Source organism: Clinocottus analis, unplaced genomic scaffold (genome assembly GCF_023055335.1).
Source record: "Clinocottus analis isolate CAN_PGR_092001 unplaced genomic scaffold, fCliAna1.0.p SCAF_8, whole genome shotgun sequence".
In the NCBI taxonomy this organism is placed as follows: domain Eukaryota; kingdom Metazoa; phylum Chordata; class Actinopteri; order Perciformes; family Cottidae; genus Clinocottus; species Clinocottus analis.
This window is the reverse complement of record NW_027176240.1, coordinates 2,821,831-2,842,488: the sequence shown is the minus strand read 5'-3', so window position 1 is coordinate 2,842,488 and position 20,658 is coordinate 2,821,831. Positions and strand designations below refer to the sequence as shown.

At 43.0% G+C, this 20,658-nt stretch overlaps 1 protein-coding gene across 1 annotated transcript in view; it reads right to left on the bottom strand.

Moving 5' to 3' along the window:
- The window catches only part of LOC137779552 (pro-neuregulin-3, membrane-bound isoform), a 329,559-nt gene that overhangs the window by 43,753 nt on the left and 265,148 nt on the right, over window positions 1–20,658 (bottom strand). The window contains exon 3 of the mRNA XM_068567459.1: window positions 15,011–15,084. Coding sequence (XP_068423560.1) covers window positions 15,011–15,084 — 74 coding nt within the window. The remainder of the gene's footprint in view (window positions 1–15,010; window positions 15,085–20,658) is intronic.

Genomic DNA, 20,658 nt, shown 5'->3' with positions numbered 1-20,658 from the left:
ATGTGCTGTAAATATTGTTTTACAACATGATGAATATGTATTATAGCTATAAGCATACTGTGCAACATGCAGCTTCTAACACGTTAAGTGTGTTTGTTATACTTCCCTGACGTGGGTCACGTCACAGAAAGTGTGACCAGACTTCACTTTTTAAAAAAGAATTTCAGTGCACATGGGACTGACTGGATGCAAATTGCAAAAACGTAAAGAAGAATTTGAGCCGGCCAGCAGACTCTGGATGCAACAGAGGAAGGAAGGTCAGCCGGTGAATCGCTGATGCCTCTGGGGCTTCTGGGAACCGGGAGGCAGGAAGGAAGGAAAGAGACGGAGAGAGAGGAGGGTGGCTCGCCGGCAGGCTTTTTGCAAGGATGAATGAGTACGAGGGTGGAAGGTGGGGAATAGTAAACTGTACCCGAAAGCAGCGGAATGAAGGCGGCGGCAGGGGTGAGGATTAAGAGAGAGAGAGAGAGAGAGAGAGAGAGAGAGAGATGTCAAAACAGAGTTTGGGTAGTTCTGGTAAGTGATAAGATGAGTTTGAGTAAGCAGCGCTTGGAGGGCCGACAGCGAGAGAGGCTGGATGGAGGCAGACAGAGGGCCAACCCCTGACTCAGCGGGGCCGGACACAAGTCAGGAAGTTAAGTCACGTATGAGATCGAGACGACAAGAGACCTGTACATTCTCTTTTCTTTCCTATTTTCTGTTTGGGCGTCAGCAAGGCAGTAGGAGCAAGCTCAAATCAAGGCACCGGCACCTCATAGAGGCATATCCGGTATGCACGTGGCAGCACGTCCGGTTCCCACCTCAGATGCCGGGGCATCTCGCCAAGATGCCCCGGCATCTGCGAGCAGTTGCCACTAATTACGTAGCGACACTTCCGGTTCCCACTTCAGATGCCGGGGCATCTCTAAGTCATCTATCTCTAAGTCATCTATCTCTAAGGCGAGATAGATGCCGAAGGCATTTATCTCTAAGTCATCTCTAAGTCATCTATCTCTAAGTCATCTCTAAGTCATCTATCTCTAAGTCATCTCTACGGCATCTATCTCTAAGGCATCTCTAAGGCATCTATCTATAAGGCATCTCTACGGCATCTATCTCTAAGGCATCTCTAAGGCATCTATCTCTAAGGCATCTCGACGACATCTATCTCTAAGGCATCTCTAAGGCATCTATCTCTAAGGCATCTCGACGACATCTGCGAGCAGTTGCCCCTAATTCTACGAGACACCGTGGCATATGCCACTAGTTTTGAAGTCGAGATGCCCCGGCATCGGAGGTGGGAACCGGACGTGCCGCCACGTGCAACCGGATATGCCTCTATGGAGGTGCCGGTGCCAGGATTTGAGCTTGCCCTCTCTCCAGCAAAGAGACTGTGGGCCCATGTGACGGTGTGTCCCAACGACCAATAACAGCGTGAGGGTGACGGTGGGAGTTTATCAAAACGTAGAGAGCCGGTTACATCGTTAGGGAGCTGCACAGTGGACATGAGAATGAAGGGATTCCTGCATCTGATATGGCAAAAGATATGTGCTCCTAGCAACGGATCCAACATAAAATGGAGACGGGATGGCGCCATTGTACGGCAGTCTTTTTCCTCCAGACAAAAGTAAAGGCGACTTTCACCACTGGAAGTCAGAAGCCTGGCGAAACTGTCCGACTACGTCAGAAGATGATGTACATATTTACGTCGTGGGCTCAACCTTTTCAGTACGAAAGGCTCAAACCAACCAGTCAAATAGTAAAATCCAGAATGACGCTGGTGCAAGAAAGGTAATCTGAGGATAAGTCAGAGTTATTTTCTCCCCCAGCCATAAAGGTCTCTTGTTCCTCTTAGTGCAGTGCGGTTTTAATACGGCCATGCAACCCAAGCAGTGATCCCTGATCAGTTCTCTTGTTCCCGGAGGATTAATGACTGCAGGCCCTGGAGTGGAGCCACGGCTAGGTGGTGCAAAGGCAAAGCGGCGTGTCGTAATGCACCCGGACACCCGTCTCCATTTAGGCTGAACCGGAGGGGGGGAGGGATACGCAGCGCGATGAGGTCAGGCTTATAAAGAGGAAGGGAGACGGAGGGACGAGGATGCAGGACGGTTGACCGGAGGGAAGCGCTCAGTGCAGATGAGTGGCGGTTGTTGTTATCAGCGTACACGTTATGGAGCGATGAATCCATTGAATTCTTGTCTTTTTATTTTGATGCTACAGTGAATTTTATTTCGTTTATTTATTTATTTCCTGTTCAGAAAAAACAAACAGAAATATTCATAAACTATATATGTATGTATGTTAACTTGCTGTTGCTCAAGAGTGCTGTTATATTGTTCGGATAACATTACTTTGGAATAAAAGCATGCATTACACTAGTTTTTTACTTCATTGTTGAATTTGGCGCATAATGAGATTAATCGCGGAAAAATTATGAATTATGAATTATGAATTTATATATATATATATATATACATATATATATATATATATATATGTCACGGTTGGACTGTCAATGTGTAAAGTAGGTATTTACATTCTGCCATCACATACCTGCTTTAGTTGAATCAGAAAAATAGTAGAAAATGCAGAAAGTGGTGCGATGTGGCTTTAAATACATAAGTCAAGCGTTCTCAGACCAGTATATAGTTTATATATATATATTCTGTGTTCCACATTGTAAAGTGCCGTTAGCAATAATACATGCTGTTAAGAGATGGAGAAACATTCGAATCAATACGAAGTGAGAAGCATTCAAAGACCAGAAGAGGCTCAAGGGTAGCCGGTTCGCATGTGGAAGTATCCTCGAGCGAGACGCTATTAAAATTGCTAAGGATGGCTTAAACGAGACCAAATTTCATATATGTAATATAAGTTTAAGAGACAGCGAGAGACTAAATCCTCTGACACTCCGGGCGCTTCCGTCTGTACGGAGACGAAAAAACGGACGCCGACGCCGTCCTCGGTTGTCAACTGGAAGAACTTTAGAAAAGGAGCATTAATAAGCAATTTGGACGAAGGCAATTTGGAGTCATTTTGCTCCACTACCTCTCTCATCCGACCGCTCCATCACAGAGGTCTGCTGGCCATTAGCGCGTCTTCCACCTGCGTTCGTGGCGCGTTGTCATAATCGTTAAACTCAGCGGGGCCGGCATTGGGAGGGCTGTCATTAGATTGGACAGTTGCTTAAATTGCTAAAGTAGCGTTAGCGCGCACACACACACGCACACACACACACACACGTACCCGAATAAGAAGTAGTCATACCGAAGAAACGGCAACAGAATAAACACGTAAAATAAAATGACGCAAGGCGGCAACAACCCCATTTTGTTGCATCAAGAAGTTGCAGAAATAATTTTTGTTTCAAGTTTTTCAGTGGACTAAGATTGCGTTAATGTGACCGTAAAGTTTTATTATGTTGCTTAAATCAATCCCCGGTGAAAATGTAATGCGTCCAAGTGAAGCGGATTTTATTGCACAACACATTAATTTCATATTTTCGAACCGTTTGTGCTATTGAATACTAAAACACTCTTTGTAATATACTGATTTCAGCCAAGAAGTTGTTGTGGAGTTGTTAAAAAAAGCATATAATTCAGTTATAGATTTCTTTTGACTGATTTACACCACACCCACCCCCAAAACCTCAAATAAAAACAGAACCATAACAGAGATGGGTTCATTTTTCTGACAGATTATGATGGTTAAACTATAGTTATTAAATCTTGCTCCCTGTATACTTGCTGCTGATTAGTCTGCTTTGCAACAACGCTGCAGTTTTACAAAGTTGACAGACAAATAACAGCCAACTCAATTTTTATATTACATTTGTTTTCACATTCGTCATCTAGTTAAAAAGAGTGTGCGTTTTATTATTAAAAAAAATAACCACTCTCCATTTATTTTCAGCAGTTTTCTCGCTTCATGAACGGTTATTAATGTAATGTGAGTAATGCGGTGAAGGAGGAGAGACTGTCTTTCAGCAATAAACACATTTTAATTGTCACATTTGAGGCTGAAAATCCCTGTGCATTGGATAGAAATGTGGTTTGATGTGAGATATATTTACATAATTTCCACTTTGTCTGGAACATTTTGTGTGCGATAAACCCTTTCTACAAAGCACTAAATATTATAATCATAAACTGGCTTCTTGAATAATGCATTTGCAATATAATTTACAAGAAATTCTGATGCAAATAATTATTAAAAACAAAAGAAAAACACAGAAATGCTTCACGTGCATCACCAGTAACGTATATTTACACGCTGATAAATACGCTATATCATATTGATAGCATGAAGCTACACAGGATTCACACACCGTTTTGAGAATATCAGAGACTTCGAAATCCATCAATAACGCCAAATCTTTTAGTTTTTCCTCTCCTGTGTACTATCATAAACTAATATACCACTAATATTAACTTATTATCTATGTATATATATTCACACAGGTTTTCTGTATATTATAACATTATTTAAATAGACCTTGGGGTTTCGGAGATATTCAGTATTTAGTTGAATGCAAACTATTCGCAATTTTCCCCATTCATGGTTAAAATGACCTGTGACTGGAGGGTGGAAGTAGCGAGCGCCTCCAGCCTGCGCTCCACTGGGATAATCGGCCTTCCCATAGCCATGTTCTTCTCTCTGCACCAGCTGACGAGACCCCATACGACACCGTAAATTGGGCCTTCCAGATCTATTACGGCCCGTATATACACGCTGACCGAAGCGTCTTGATCTTCATGCTCGGCGACAAATGCTGGACAATGCGTCGGAGCAAACGATGCCACGCGGCGCGGAAAACAAACAAGCGAGCTATCGCTTTTGATATTCAATCCAAAGCATTTGCGATTCACTTGTGTAAATATTTTCAGAAAAAGCCAAGTCGCACATAAAGGCGGGGGTCGGGGGTGGGGTTGAGGGCACGCCGGATGAATTGCTGCAATCAATACGAGTTCCCGCTCGGTCCTCCCCCCGTCTCTCCTCCCTCATCTTCTGATTGCTCGCCGTCCTCGTTCGTTGCAATAGAGTGTAAATTGGCCTCAGCAATCAGCGTCCATTAAGCTTCACAGCAATAGTCAATTTTGCATTTGCCACTGATTTCACCCGCAGAGGGGCGGCGGGGATGAGAATATCATTTTATAGGACGATATAGCCTATAATTCTTTTTTTAATGTTTTTTGGGTGAGTGCCGAATGGGTTTGGTCGTTGGAGATGGAAGGAAGTATGAAGGAGAGCGTGAGCTATGATTGACACCGCTAATGCTAGCCAGAAAGCACAACGCATCTGATTAACTTGGATAAAGCTATTTATAGACTCTGGCACAAGTCCAATATTTTCATAGTTAGTCGCTTAATTTGACTCAACAAATTGAGTCAAACAACTGTTTTCCCTAAAGATGACAGACACACACCGAGGCGTCCGCTTGTGTGCACCCCGGCGGGCGTGCTAAGCGCCGTTAGCGTGTCATCCGGTCTTCACTTCAACCAGCTGCACTTGCTCGGAGGAGCAGCCGCGAGGACGCCGCTCGGTGACGCGTCTGTGATTCTTGAAGGCGGTTAAACAAGCGGCGCGCTCTCACGTCCCGTGTCGCCACGCAGACGGGCTGAGCGTTGGTCGAGATGCAAGCTACGCCAGCAGCGACGCACCTGCAGCTAATTAACCTCTGGCTATGTACACATGTGTGTTTCGCTGGGAGCTAACGGAGAGAACGAGAGAGAGAGAGGTGTCAGTAGCAAATTGCCAACGCCCCGCCGTGCACCTGGAACCTGGATATAAATGACACGGCCACTTTTTTGGCCCTTTTTCGAAAGAGGGGAACTTTAAATAGCCTGCCAAACAGGGAAACTGTTCCCAAAAAAAGGAGAGAAAAAACTCTGACGCTAGCAGCCTCTCTGCAGTCCAAAGAGAGCACACCTTTCGTCATAGGTTGACGTTTGAGCCACAATGAGAGGGAAATGGAAAGAACACATGCCGTGAATATTAAATCTCCAATTGGCAACAGTCCCACATCACCTTGTCTGCCTGCAGAGAAGTCAGTTTGTCATGCGGCGGGCGACACCACCGGGCCGAGTGTGACACTTGGGGGGAAGCTCAGGCTGACGACGGAGCTTTTCCTGAGAATCTACTGCCGCCATCTACAGCCATATTTTAGCCTGTACACTCCCTCTTTCGCTGGGAACAAGTGCAACCAAAACATGGAGAATGCAATCTTATACTGGTTGCGATCATACGTGCTGCTTACTTCCCCTTCATGCAGTTTTATTGAGGCTAACTATGCACTTTAACATTTTTAAATACCTATACATTGGCTTGAAGAAAAGTCCAGGTGTTATATTATGGTTTTACCATCATATGCACAGATAAGACAGTTATTCTATACAATGAAAAGCTCATTTAGCTCCTCCTAACACAGAATTACAATAAAAATAAGGCACAAAATATAAAAGATATAACAGGATTGCACAAAAATATGATAATAGTATTGCTATGATAAAATATGAGTATTGCTCATGGTATCTTTATACACTATGCATTACTACAATGACCAAGTATGGTCATGACATGAAGTCACAGCGGCCGTTCACAGTTCAGTGATTTTTTTTAATTTTAATTTTTTTAAGCAGCACAATCAGGAAACGTTGGGTTTTCATCGGCAGTAACCCTTTGCTCTCGCTCTAAAGGGGAACTCCCGCGTGGCATGAAGATGATGAGAGACTCTTGATTAATATGTTTTCCGCACCTCGCTGAGATTGAAAAATCAATGCGAGTCAGTCCACCTCGCGGCGCCGTCTGACTTATCAGATCCAAAACGCGAGAAAGATCTGATCCGAGGAGCGTTCAGACTCGACAGTCGCTGCATCCTGGCATGACGCGATGACGGACGCGTTGGAAAAAAAGACAAGTGACAGTAACCCGTCTGTGTGTCTGCTGGCATCTGTTAGTAGAGGAGCTGCAGGGAAAAAAGCTCAGTGCATGTGTTTTTGGTAAGACGGCGTTAACAAGCACTTCTGCACGTGATCGGACGAACGAGAAGGTCCACCCCCCTTCCAGACTTCGGATTGGTTCTGCCCTATGGTTTTCAATAATTGTTTCCACCCTGTTTTGAGCAGCTGAACAAGGGAGATTGGCCTAAGTCTCTAGTTGAACAAAGTGTTTAGAGACTGTCTGCTGCAAAGTCACATTGCAGCTAACAAAGACGAAGCTCAGGACGCCCCTCAAGGACACCTCGGACTCCAGAGGAAGACATCTTTCCAGCTGCCGCGTCCCATCTGCCCTGCTCCCGATTCATTTCCTGTCTGTCGGTCTTCTCGTGACCCTCTACCTCCAGCTTTTCTCGAGGCATCAGCTGTGCTGCTCTCAGTCTTAAACGGGTCCTTCGACTGCTATCAAATGCAAGTTATGCAACGGCAACTTTCGACCGCATGCTCGCAAGTTATTGCTCGCGACAGCAATAGGTCCACTTGATTAAATTGTCACGCAGTTATGGAATCGTAACATAATGTGGTGGTTACTTTTTGGAGCCTTTACTTATCACGTCATTCAATTTGAACGAATTCTAGCGTTAAATATTTTACAACCTTGAAACAAAGTTCACGATAGATAATTTTGTTGCGACATGAACGGAGGGAAATTACCCGAATGCAAGTAATAAACGGACTAAGCTCCTGTAGTGACTCTGGCTCTTCATACATGAAAGCACAGGGCGAGTTTTCCCCTGTGCTTTTATTAAAATTTGCACTTGCAATGTGTGTAATTATTGTCCGATTTACCACAGTTTAACAGCAGCTCGTGGATTATGTTACTGATTGTAATCCCGTGCAAGCGAGCACAAACAAAATACACAACGTCTAGCGAGAGAAGATACAACGAACACTATTAATGTCTGAGATGGATTCTTTTCATCTGGTTTCACAGAGACCTGCAGTCATCTTGTGTTGTTTTTAATGGGTAGTCTTCAAGTGTTTACCCCGAACACTGCCAATTAAACTGGAAAGTAGCCCGAGCCTCCGCTGCCGACGAGCTTCATCCGACGCAAGCAATGTTTTCTCTCACCATTGAGAAAAATACAAAGTCTTGATCCAGGATTTAAAGGTTTGAATCTGCTCCTGGTGATTGTTCGACTTTAAAGAGACGCACATCCTTCACATCTTAGACCCCCCTCTGGCTTTTGCTAGTGCAAGATGCAGTCTTGACAGTTCTTTATCCGCATCCGTAGTCGGTTAGATTTCGCCTTGCCCCAATAAGTCCGCCATGAGAAGGAGCGCCGAGGCCACAGCTGACGCCAGAGACGTCAAAGCACTTCTGAGCGTTAATCCGGCTCTTTTCCTCCCCGGTCTCTTTCAGATGGTGCGAATGCAACAAGCTGTCTCCCGAGACGCGGCTTTTTTACCTCCTGACACCGCGTGGGAACGTCAGGATGGAGACGCAACCATGCGCAAACACAAATGCAAAACATTGTAGAGCGAGGACACAACACACACAAACATGCACTAAAAGAAATGTGCTAAGATAGCTTGAGAAAATTAAACCAAGGGCATTTGGTAGGCAATCTCTTCTCTTTACTTCTACTTCAAATTCAGCTCCAGCCTCATACTGTGTGTGCACTCTTAGTGATTACCTGTGCTCTAAATCCTATATATACTGGATATATAACCTTGAAATCCATGTTTCATGACGTCCCGATGGCTGGTCTTGGATTGCGTACCAGTTCACGTGGATGTACAGTACGGTGTACGGCGTCCGCTCGATTTTATCGACGTCTTTGCACTCTGCTCGTCCAGTTCGTCACCCAACGCCCACGTAATGGTCTCGTGCTCGTTTTCTCATGGCCTTGCTTAATGAAGAAAACATAGATGGCGCCAGATGAATAGATGTGCGTCTGAGGGCTTTACAGATTCCAGAAGTGTCTACCGGTCTGCGTGAAATACAGAGCGTCCCCCCTGCAGCTCATAGGTCAACACTGTTTTTTCGCCCCAAGGACTCTTAATTCATACGGCGTCCATTCATCCCACGGATCTCCTTGCACTCGACTGAATAATTCGACCGCGCGCGTCGTTTCAAAGCTCGGGCAGGACCGGAGGTATTTGCGTCGCGAATATACAAAAACGTACGACTTGCTCGGTGAAACCTTCATAATGACACGATCCGAGGTGACTCGCGTCGCCCTTGACTCAACAGCTGGCCTTTGATGAAAGCATAAAGCTGGAGGCAATAGCACATTTTATGCATCCGTTACATCTTACGGATAGAAACATGCGGCACGACGAGAAACACAGGGTTGTATTCCGAGGAAAATTGGACTTGCATGATTACTGCAGTGTTATCATCTGCGGTGCACACGGGCATGAAATCAGATCTCAGAAAGCGTGAATTAAATTTGTCTTCAGATTTAAATATCTAAATCTCTCTCTCTCTCTTTGTGTGTGTGTGTGTGTGTGTGTGACTATGGGGTGTTATATGATGCATTTCCTGTACTGTATGTAGGTGAAGGTTTGCCGATTCTGACTGTCTCGCTCCAAGGCTTTCGGTTCAGAAAGGTTGAACTTGTTTTCGCAATTTGTGACCAAGGTAATAATTGCAGGAGGGTTGTATAGAGGATGCAAGTAGTCAAGAATAAGATCGAGGTACGGCAGAACAAAAAAATTAAAAAAAACTATTCAAAGAGAATGCTTTTTCGAGACTACGTTAGCTAATGAATACTGCATAATTCTGAGAAAGCTCTCTCCGAATGGGTAGTGCCAATCAGCAGCTTCCCAGAGTGAACAACAAGAGATGTCTCGACAACAAAAGCCGCTTGAATTCTGTTTCTTCTGCAAGAAAAACATTTGACATACTGTATGTAAGGATGGCAACAACAACGCGCTGCTCTTTGACGGATTAAAAAAAGATTTAAAAAGAAATCTTTGATCTCACGCATCCCATCAACCGAGTCAGGCGACATACCCGGTGAGCCTTTGTGAGCTTTCTGAGAAGTAAAACACACGCCAGAGAGCTTCTGTGTTCTGGTTGGAAGAAAGATTGTACAGGTGAGTTTTGAAGTCTTTATGGATCTGCTTAGCTTCGACTAGCCGAGGTGTTAAATCTCAGACCATGAAACAGTCACGAAAAGCAAATCTTTTGGTTTTGTGGACATTAAATCAAATCGTGTCCATCTCCACGTTTTTTATGATCATGTCGGATAAAAACGATGCTCGTGAAAAGGATCCCTTTTCGTGGGCGACACACAAATGAAATGAAAAAACTTGACAATGCAACGGTATGACTAATGCTGTGTTCACGCGCAAATTTTCGCATCGCGTCTACCGCTTCAGTTTACTCGCGCCACGACAAAGGGGGTGTGGTCTCCGTGATCTTTTCCGCTATCGTCTACGGGAGAAATAACCACTAGTTCTGCTTTATACATGTTGTGTAAATCCCACACATGTCAGAACATCAAACTCCATCGTGTGTGGGTTCATAATATTATCTGTAGTCCCACAACAGCGTCTGAATGATGGCCGCTATCAGCGCTACTTCAGGGGCAGTTTGATTTAACAACGACAGGACGGCGGTGACAATTGAAGCATCTCAATGATGATTGGTTGATGCAAGTATGGTTTGTGGCATAATGTCGTCGCCAAAAAGAAAAGAGACAATTCGAGTCCCTGACCATGAAACCGTTTGATCCGACTATTTGAGACTGTATTGTAAATCTTCTAAGCTGTTTACTCCCTTTGCGAGCACTCAAAATAACTTGTATTCACCTAATGTTTCAACCATCTTTGTCATTATGTAGCGAAGACCTTGTGGGTGAAAACATTGCATCAATAAAATTATTTTAGACGCTTGTAAGATTACGCTTTTTACATTGAATCCCAATTAGTTTATTTTTTTCCCTGCATCTGTACCCAAGTGAGGTTGGATGTGGCACACTACCCACCTTATTTGCCTTGAAACCTACTCATGTAAAGACTAAACGCCATACAGGTGTGTTGCTCATTTGAGATTTCAGTCTCGTTGCACCTGGTGAGAGCAGCGTGGGCCAGCAAAATCGATACCTTTTCATTTCTGTTCGAAAAGCTGAAACGGCTGCAACTCGTCTGTAAATCACTCTACATCAGTCTATAAATAACTAACCCTACACCATTCAATTATCTCCCTTCCTCCACCAAACGCAACTTTGAGGTTGCTGATCATCAGCTTATTCCACACTATCACGGTGCTATATGATATTTACACTGCATGAAATATTTAAACCCAAGACTTTTTCATAGATTCCACCAAGTGGCAACACACTCGCTCTTTTGTGAATCCTTTCACACGCGTTTACCCCGACATGTTTGGTATCTATGAAAACTTTGGGCTCTGAACTCGAACTTGAACTCATTTTCTGTTTGTTTGGAAAGTGTTTGGCCGCACAGCATGAGCGCACAAGTGGCCTTACACTCCAAAGTTCAAATTCATTTATCGCAAAGAGAAAAAGAGAATTTGCTTCTTTTCTCCCTGTTTTTCTCATTAAAATGAAATTCTTTGTAGTCTGGAGCTTTAGTCGGACTAAAACAAGACATCTATAAAAGGTTATAATCACAGAAGCCCAGAGCTAGCAACTCTCACGGTTTCGCGGTGTGACACGCGTTTTTTTACACGCGTTTTTTTACACGCTCTCACGCCAACCAACTAATATCTCACTGCAAAAAAAAAAATCTTCCGGTAGGTCGACTGTGAGGAGCTCATCGGCCAATCAAAAAAAAGAAATGCGCTACACGAATAGCCAATCAGAAAAACGTATCTTTTGTATCTGGGCAAGATGTAACGACAGGAGGGACTGGAGTTGTCCAGTATTTTAAAATTTTGGTCACTCCCGAAAAAAATCTCACGCCAAGGTTTTTCGAAAAGTTGGCAGCTCTGGAGACCTTTTGATATTCTATTGCCGAAATGATCAATCAATTAATTCGCTACTGCCCTATTTTCCCTTTCTTCCTTTTGACATAAATACTTAACGGAAACCCCGTTTAGTATTTATTCATGTCTTTTGCCTTTTTTATTATTGATATTCTGTTTTTTTAAACCAGCTTGTAAAAACACACCGTCATCCGGCTCGTCTAAATTATCGAGTACCCCTCACTTTGCCCCCTCGCTGCCTTGTATCTCCCTCTCTTTGTATTACCACTGGAGTCATGACTCTCTTCCCGTCTTCCTCGCCTCCTCACACTCGCCCCTTCCTTTCCCTTTCCAGTCGATGCCGTGGCGTGCCAGAGTTCCTCGGAGAAGCGTGGGCTAGGGAGAAAGGATGGGGATCTGACGCTCGGACAAGATGCGTGTCGAGGAAAGGATGGCACGGAGGAGGTTAGCGACGGACAGATGGGGGCGAGAGGGAGGGGCCGTCCGGAGGGAAATTTGGAAAAAGGGGAACAGGGATGTCAACACTGAGGCAAGCTCGAGCACGAGACACAAAGGTAACCCAGGAAATTAGGATTTGATGAGCTGCGAGCAGAGGAGTCAAGGAGAGTGATGCTGTGACAAGATTATCTGGAGGGTGTGAGGGAGGGGGTGAGGAAAGAAGAGGGAGGTTTACTCTTCCTCTCTTCTTTTCCAACTTTACACTTACCAACTTTTTGAAGCAGCGAGAATAAAATGGAGAAAGCACAGAAAGAAAGAAAGAAGGTGGCGTTACTGAAAAATGAAATCAATCCGCTACACAACATTGTGTTTTGTGGTAGAGAACAAAAAAAAAAAAAGGAATTTGATATAAATAAAGAAGACATGGAAACGAGGGAGAAGAATAACCTGAAAGTAGGCCGATCAATTCTTAACATCAGAAAACAATGAATAGGATAGAGATTTGGCGGAGAGTTGGAGAACGTTGCTAAGAATGGATGAAAAAAAAGATCAGAAATGAATTAGGGAAAGTGGTGTGAGCTGAAGCTAAAACAAACAGGGGATTTGTGTCAGGCGGTCAGCTGGGATACCAAAAAGTAATACATTGGTAACTCCCAACCATATCAACTGGAAGTCTCACCTTTTTCATTTTCAACAGCACCAAATAATCAAGTTGTTTTTTTTATAGGAACTTCCTTCTAAATGTACGATGAGAAATGATTTCATAAAGCCGTACAATAGGAAATCATCAAAATAAAGTCTCACGCAGGTTATATCTTTTTAAATCAGACTTATTAACATCATTTGAATGTAGCCTTAGTAAACAAATGTCATACAAAGTACAGTTATTGGCAAAAACCCAATATTAAATGACTTAAACTGGGATCAGGAGCAAAAAAAAGTCATTGGATTGCGGCTTTGCTCGACTGAGCTCTTTGAATTTCCACAGAGTCTGCGTTCACAACGATGAACAGATAAAGAAAAATGCTTTCCTTTGGACGTTTGACAAATTGTCTCGGCGATGGTGGCCACAGTTCTCAGCTACCAATGTGTTCAGGTCAGTGGGTTTGGTGTACAAACACAGCGACGGGTGTCACTTCAGTGTTCCAACAAGGACAATTACCCCAATGCTTGGTTGAAATTAAAAACCTCATTACGGAGACTTAATTAATGATCTGGAAAGTAAAGGATATTAACACAGAACAAGTGATAACAGTGTTGTTGCATTTGCCACATTTCAACTACATGTCTCATTTATGGCACAGTCTCCTTTGCAATCAAGTAGGGCATACTCCTAATGAGAACATTTCTGAATATTATTACTTTTACATTGGACAATTATGAGGTAAAGCCAGTGTACTGTCCTTTTATGGTAAATGGTGCTATTAAAGCGTGCACCTTTGTTGGTAGAAAAGTCACAGATAAGCTATTCCACCGCCACACTGTTAGTGCCCCAGTGACAAGGTCGCATATTTTCTTGGAATGAGCTGAGAGGAACGGGGGAAATTAATATGGCACAGATAGCGAGCTGTAAAGACAGAAGTTAGGGCAATTTGTGTTCTTCCCTCAGCTGTATGACATTGAGAGGCCCGTGTCTTTGGAGGATAAAGAAATGGGAGAAGTGACATTAGCCTGAGTATGGAGAGGGTATTTGAGAAAGCGGGGAGTAGAGGGAGAAAATGACTAAGTAATACCAGGACAATTAGATTAGAATATGAAAGACAGAAAAGCGGCAAGGTAGAAATGCAGTAAACACATGCATTATTGTTACTTAAACATAAAAGACAGAAGATTGTTTGGAGATGTTAGGAATGGACCCAGAAGCTGTGGTATTTTGCAGTAAATCTTGCTCTCGAGCAATGTATTCCATGTTTTTAATCTGAATGAAATGCAGAAATTCAGTTGAAGCCATTGTCAGAATATGTTAAGGAATACTTATTTTTCTACTTTGCATTGAATGCATTAGCATCGCAGTGATGTGCCTTCTAAGGACCTGCATCAAAACCCACTGATACAAAATCTACACAATGAGCACAATGTGCAGAGGACATTTAGTTTTTTTTTTTTTTTTGCAGCACTTAGAGAATTTAATGCGCTGTATGATTCGTGATGAGAGACGAATCTATGACGGCATCTCTGCTGCAATGACTAACTGCATTTCTGAAGAAATACCATATCGGCATATTTCAAGGGGAATATGCAATAAGGGTCACAGCCAAGATTTTAGATGTGCTATATTTCAGAAGAAATACCATATGCATATTTCAAGGGTAATATGTGATACGGGCCACAGCTTTTTTGGATCTACTATACCCTAAGAGTTAATGTCCTGCTACTTTTCTATTTGATTATTTTTCATTGATTTGAGACCTTTTGAACCCCCCACACAGCCAACATTAATATCTAGCACTCTGCCTTTTAAAGACTTTTGCATGAACAGGTCTTGATGTAAGTTTAGAAATATCTGATTTCCCTTAGCGCTATCTTTAAGTGGACCAATACTATTTAAGAACTCGAGTTGAACCTCATCAGAATAATTTAAGATACACGACCCACTCAGTTTCCTTAATGTTAACTTTTAGCGATCAGGTTTGATGCTATGGTTTCATGATGGATGCTGGTACATTGGCACATTAAAGTCAAATATATGGAGGCTCACTTGGGTCGGACAGGATGGAGTCCGTCTTGGGCAGAAACTGGTCGCAGCGGATTCCCTGGTAGCCTTCTCGACACCTGGTGGAAAAAAGAGAGAGAGGAATATACCATCAGTCATTGAATCAGGTATATTTGACTAATTACATATGTTAGAAGTGGATACACTTCTAACATATAAACAGTTACTATTACAAGACACTACTGGAAAATGACGGATTTATAACAACTCACATGACAAAATGTGAACTTTTAGTTTCGCAGAGGACACAAAAAAGGTTCTCCTGGACAATGGTCCGGTTTGTTTGACTCATTCACTTCCTCGCCCACTCCCAGTGGATTATCTCTGCTACGTCATTGGCTCTGAGCATCTAATAATGACGCGGTTGGGTTTGCATTGGAGTAAGTTGAAAGCCCGGTGCACCGAGGGACATTGACCAAGTGAGTTGGGAGTGATGGCAGTTTGAGAAGGAGAGGAAATTCCAACAAAAAAAAATCCTGCATCCTATATCCTGCACTGCACCACTGACTACAACTGATGCAAGTCCCAAAAGATGCATAAAAAGCACCTTCTAGTATTTTGAGACAAATGCAGGCGAGGTTCAATCCTTGTGGAAGTGAGCCGAATTGCAAGAAAGTGTAAAAAGTAAGGCAGGCTGACTGGAATAAATTAACAGAGAGGTGATTTTTAAGGGTTGAAAACCTGCAATCGGTAAGAACTTTCAAAGAAAATTGAAGCTGCAGCAGAAAAGGAGCATCCAATCCCCATTAGGTGAGAACCTATAACCTTTCTCTGTGTGCCGCTGAATGAGTTTCAGTATCGTTGCTTGGTTGGACGGAGTCATCATAGAAAAAAAAGCCAAATGTAGAACTTTTGACAAAAAAAGAAGCAAGGAGTAAGAACTTTTAAAAATCTATAAACCTAGCAGCCCCAAAAAAATGGGGGCTGAATTCTTCATCACGAGGTCTTCCTCGCTCTCCGAGTCCTCGTACTCACATGAATCGATACCAAAGCCACTGATGTGACTGCAAAGTCTGGTTTTACAAGAGCATATAAGTTCATTTTACATTTAACAAACGAGTATGGAGGCGAACCCGCCAATGAGGACGAATCAAAAGCTGTAAAAAAAGAAAGATTTTCTTTTCCTTTTGTGCTCTTAACCCCTACGAGCCACAGAGAGGAAGCAATTCGGATGAAGAGTGCTCAATTAAAATTGAAGACACATTCTGCGGTTTCTGGATAGTCCTCAAAGTCTCAACTTATGATTTTGATTGGCACATTCATGAGAGTGCCATTCAGGCAATGATCATTAAACAGCTAATGAATTCTGAAATGTTCTCAATGCTGCTCTTCAGAAAAATGTCCCAGAGAAAAAAGGCAGGCGCACTGCAAGTGTGTTTTTTAATTAATTTCAGCTCAATAACTACGCCCTTATCAACATATATGGACGTGTAAATGTGTCCTACAGTGCGCAGAGATAGCACGGAGACTGAAATGCCGGTATGCAGAGTAAAGCCTAATTGGGTGCCTCCGTTGGTTTGGATATCAATCTTTGCCTCTGGCTATTTGTACCTCACTTGCTGCTCCCGTTCCTCTCCGTCCCCTCTTGAGAAAACTGCAAGTCTCATACATGAAAATTAAAAATCGAAATATTCACTAAAACTGTTGGTGCTACCTCTGACCCTGCCATTTCTATTCAATCGCTCGGTCACTTTTTTCAATTAGTCTCTTTTCACGAAGACGCGACTGTTCTCCTCCCGTTCACCCCAGTGGATTTGTTTCATTGACACTCCTGGAGTTAATCTACATCTGCACCGACAAGCAGACAGCGAAGCAAATATGCATATCCCAGCGGCCCCTGGCTTTTGAAGCGCCCAACTGAGAGAACATCGACGTCCACCCAGCCAAAACATCGGAGCTGTACATAAAGATCAAGACCACAAAAGAATGCAGTCTGACATATCAAAAGCTTTTTTTTTTTTTTTTTGCTACGTGCAGAGTGTACCCTCTTCATGTCTCATCTACGGTGAGCGATTTTCAATTATTAAATGAGCTGCGGGAGGCGGGGTAAGATGCACTCGACTGTGCATGCCGGCGGTTTCGCATGAATAACATCGTCGCTGTCGGAGAAGGGGGAACACATGGGGAGACGTATGGTGAAAACAGAGTCCGTGACATTCATGCTGAATCCAAACAGAAATAAATAAGTCACAAGAAAAAAACCTGACGTCGACCTGAATCTCTCTGAAATGAAATGGGTATGAGTATAAAACTACATTCTCCTGATATACAAATTGTCTTAAGTGTGCTCTTGTACATTTGGTCAGACAGATCCAGAAAGATATTGGATAAACAATAGGTGCAACGTCTTTGGAAAAACATGTTATGTTTGTGAAGCTTTCGCTATTACTCAACACTTCAGACAATATCAGGGTAACATGTACCACGGTGAGCAGGACGCAGACGAGGTAGTTTGATTAAAAAAAGTTACTCGGGCAAAACTATGGAAGCCCATTTCCGCCACAGAAAATATATAAATAAAATTAGGACCAAAAAAAGAAAAGAAATTAGGACAAAAAAAATAATTAGGACCCCCTCACCCTAAAAAAAAATAATTTTTGTTGCCTTTTTTCTTTTGACTTAAAAAAAGGCAAGGAAAAAAAATATTTAAAAAAAAAAATTCCAATTTTTTTTTTTGGTCCAAATGTTTTAATTTATTTTTTATTCCTAATATTAAAAAAAAAATCCTAATTTTTTTTTGTAGCGGAAATGGGCTTCCATAGAAAACACTCACAGATATCAAGAGAACATAAAAAAAGACAAACTCGCAGGGAGTACATGATGGTAACGAGACACAGGTGGAAACAATGAGGGCGGGGCTTGCAATCAAACAGGAGGACGACACACGAGAAAGGGGAGGAGCCTGGAAGGAGCGACAAGGTGAGTGACAGACAACACAAAACTACCCAGAAGGTTTGGGCGTAACACAACCTCCGTCACTCCGTACTTTCAACTCCGCCCCTAAAACTCAACAATTAAAACGATGTCGTGACGGCAGTTATTTTTCTTACCGCTATAATGTCATTTATTTGCCTTGTTTGTGTCGTTATTGCTTTTATTGTTTCTATCTTTACCATGTAAAGGGCCTTTGAGTCCCTTTTTTAAAGCGCCATACAAATTAAATATATTATTATCATCATTATTATAAAAAGTCAAAATGTCCGCCAGGTCCTTCAAGCACCTTTGTCACCGCGGAATTTAAATTGATGTTAAAATGTGCCGTTAAAAGGCCGATAGCGTATGTAAACCCTTTCTGCAGCTGGACTAGCACTACTATTATAGCTATTAATGAGAATGCAGTGGTAATCTGACATTAGTCCATCACTGTAGAGGTCAAAGACAACTGGTTCTGTTTAGTTTTCTTACTATACGCATGGAGGCTTCTTAAAACTAGTCATCACCCAACACCGCCTTGAAGACAGACAGCGAGGACGTTAACCACGCTGTTAAGGAGGCCTCAACAATCTCCTCATTCGTCAAGTATTCGTCCATGTTGCCGCCTGTCCTCCCAAGTGTGCTGTTCTCAGCTTTTACTGTTGCAACGTGTGATGCCAAACATGCGCTGTGTGGGAGCAGGAGAACAAAACAAACACCAACGAACACAACCGCCTTTAGTCTAAAAGACACGATTCAAAGACAACGCTACAGCCAAAGTGTTGCCATTTGGCGTCCAGGCTTCAGCTTCCTAATCAGACGGTTGCGAGTCAGGATCAAGCTCCGACATGTCAGCGGGGGTCACTTAAAACACAGGTGGACCTTTTTTTTCCTTCCCCTGTGCTAAATTGGTTCACATCCCTCCATGCCAGTGTGACCTACACTAACTTAACCTTGACAGGCGGCAACCTTTGTCTTACCAAGTCACGGCGCATACGATAATTAAAAGAATAGAGGTTTATCGTGGTGACACCGTCTCAGAGTCATGCTCATTAGAGCGGAGACTGTGGAAATGAGAACGAGCATACATCAGACTAGAGTGTGCCAAAAGAAAAAAACCTATGCACATCTGCATGCACACAACCCTTTTGAATCGTGGCCATATGCGCCACCAAAACATCTGTAATGTCCTACTTCATCATGTCTAAGACTGGGCTGCATATGAAGTTATTGCATCCCACAAACTTCCTTTTTTTGGTATTTTTTTTCTCCCCCAGCTGAGACCGAGTGTTGCTTCATAAAGCTCGGAGTGAATCCAAGACAGCGGTTTGCCGTGAGATGGGAGACAGTCTTGAAGGGTTGCACGCCTTCTAATTAGCACCAGAGTCACTAATTAAAATAAAACAGGAAGAGACTGTATGTGCATGCATGTGTGTGTGTGTGTGAGAATCTATCGCCTAATGTACAAAGCAGCACCAAGAAGGGGATAAATATAAACATGCCGCCTGGAGGATGATGAATTTCTGCAAAGGGAAGTGTGAAAACACATGCGCTGACGCTCAAAGACACACATACATATGCAAAACCCGAAGGGAACGTTCACACCCCACTTTAGCAGTTCAAAAGTTCTCCATGTACTGTATATGGGAGAACACGATATTTTATACGCAATTTGTTTTTCCCCTGCGAGGCAAACTTAACATTTCAGCTGCAGTGTAAATAAAAACTGAGGCCAACACACTCTAGATTTTAGAAAATGGGCAACAAAGAGTCCTAAAGTGGAGGTAAATGTCCTTTTTTTCCCGCGTTAACATTTACACTTCGAAGCTGCTCAGCATCACTCCAGTTGGAGGTAAAACTGCTTTGCTCAAGGGCGCCTCAGGGATCGATCCTGCAAATGATGGCTTTTTGATCGGTCTTCAGGCTGAAAACTATACATGGTGCAATGTTCTCGAACTTTAAAAGAGCCGTTTGAAAGTTTGGGTCAAACGCCTGTTCAAAGCTCCTGCAATTAAAACTTCTAACTGCATTTGTAATGTTCAGATCTGAAGGATGTCTGGATCTTGCTGACGGTTAATCCATCAGTGGACACTGTCCTCATGCTAAATGTCATCACAGATGGACAACTCTGTTATTTCCTAAACCATCGTGACTGAAAACTGACGAATAAAAGCGGATTTCCGAAATGTTCTTCTGTCACCAAATGGTTATCCGGATCTTCCGAGGTTGGTACAAGACAGGAAACATCCATCCTGTTCACTGATTCCTCCCTCTGACACTAACGATGCGATCCAAATAAAACAAGGAGGCAATTTGCGGCGTCAAACCATCAAAAGGAAATATTAGAGATCCAAACAACTGCTTCTCTCTTCCTTGGCAGGGCGGCCATTTAGACCAATTTAACGCCACGCAGGCCACACAGCCCGCGTGAGCCTCAATGGTCTATTAAAAGAAAATAGTGCATTGGTCAGACTGTGACAGGTCGGTTCAATGATCTTCACATTCGTGGGCCATTTTCCCAGCGTGAAATTCATTTTCGAGCAGAATGGCCGATACACATCGAGTAAACTGGCCGACAAATAACAGGAAATAGTCAAGGAAACGTGTTGTTTCTGTCACGGTTGGAGCCTGACTTTACAACAACTCTGAAGGTAGACGTCACAGTGACCCTTTTAAACACAAAAATGGTTCATGCGTTCAAATCTTCATTGGGAATACAT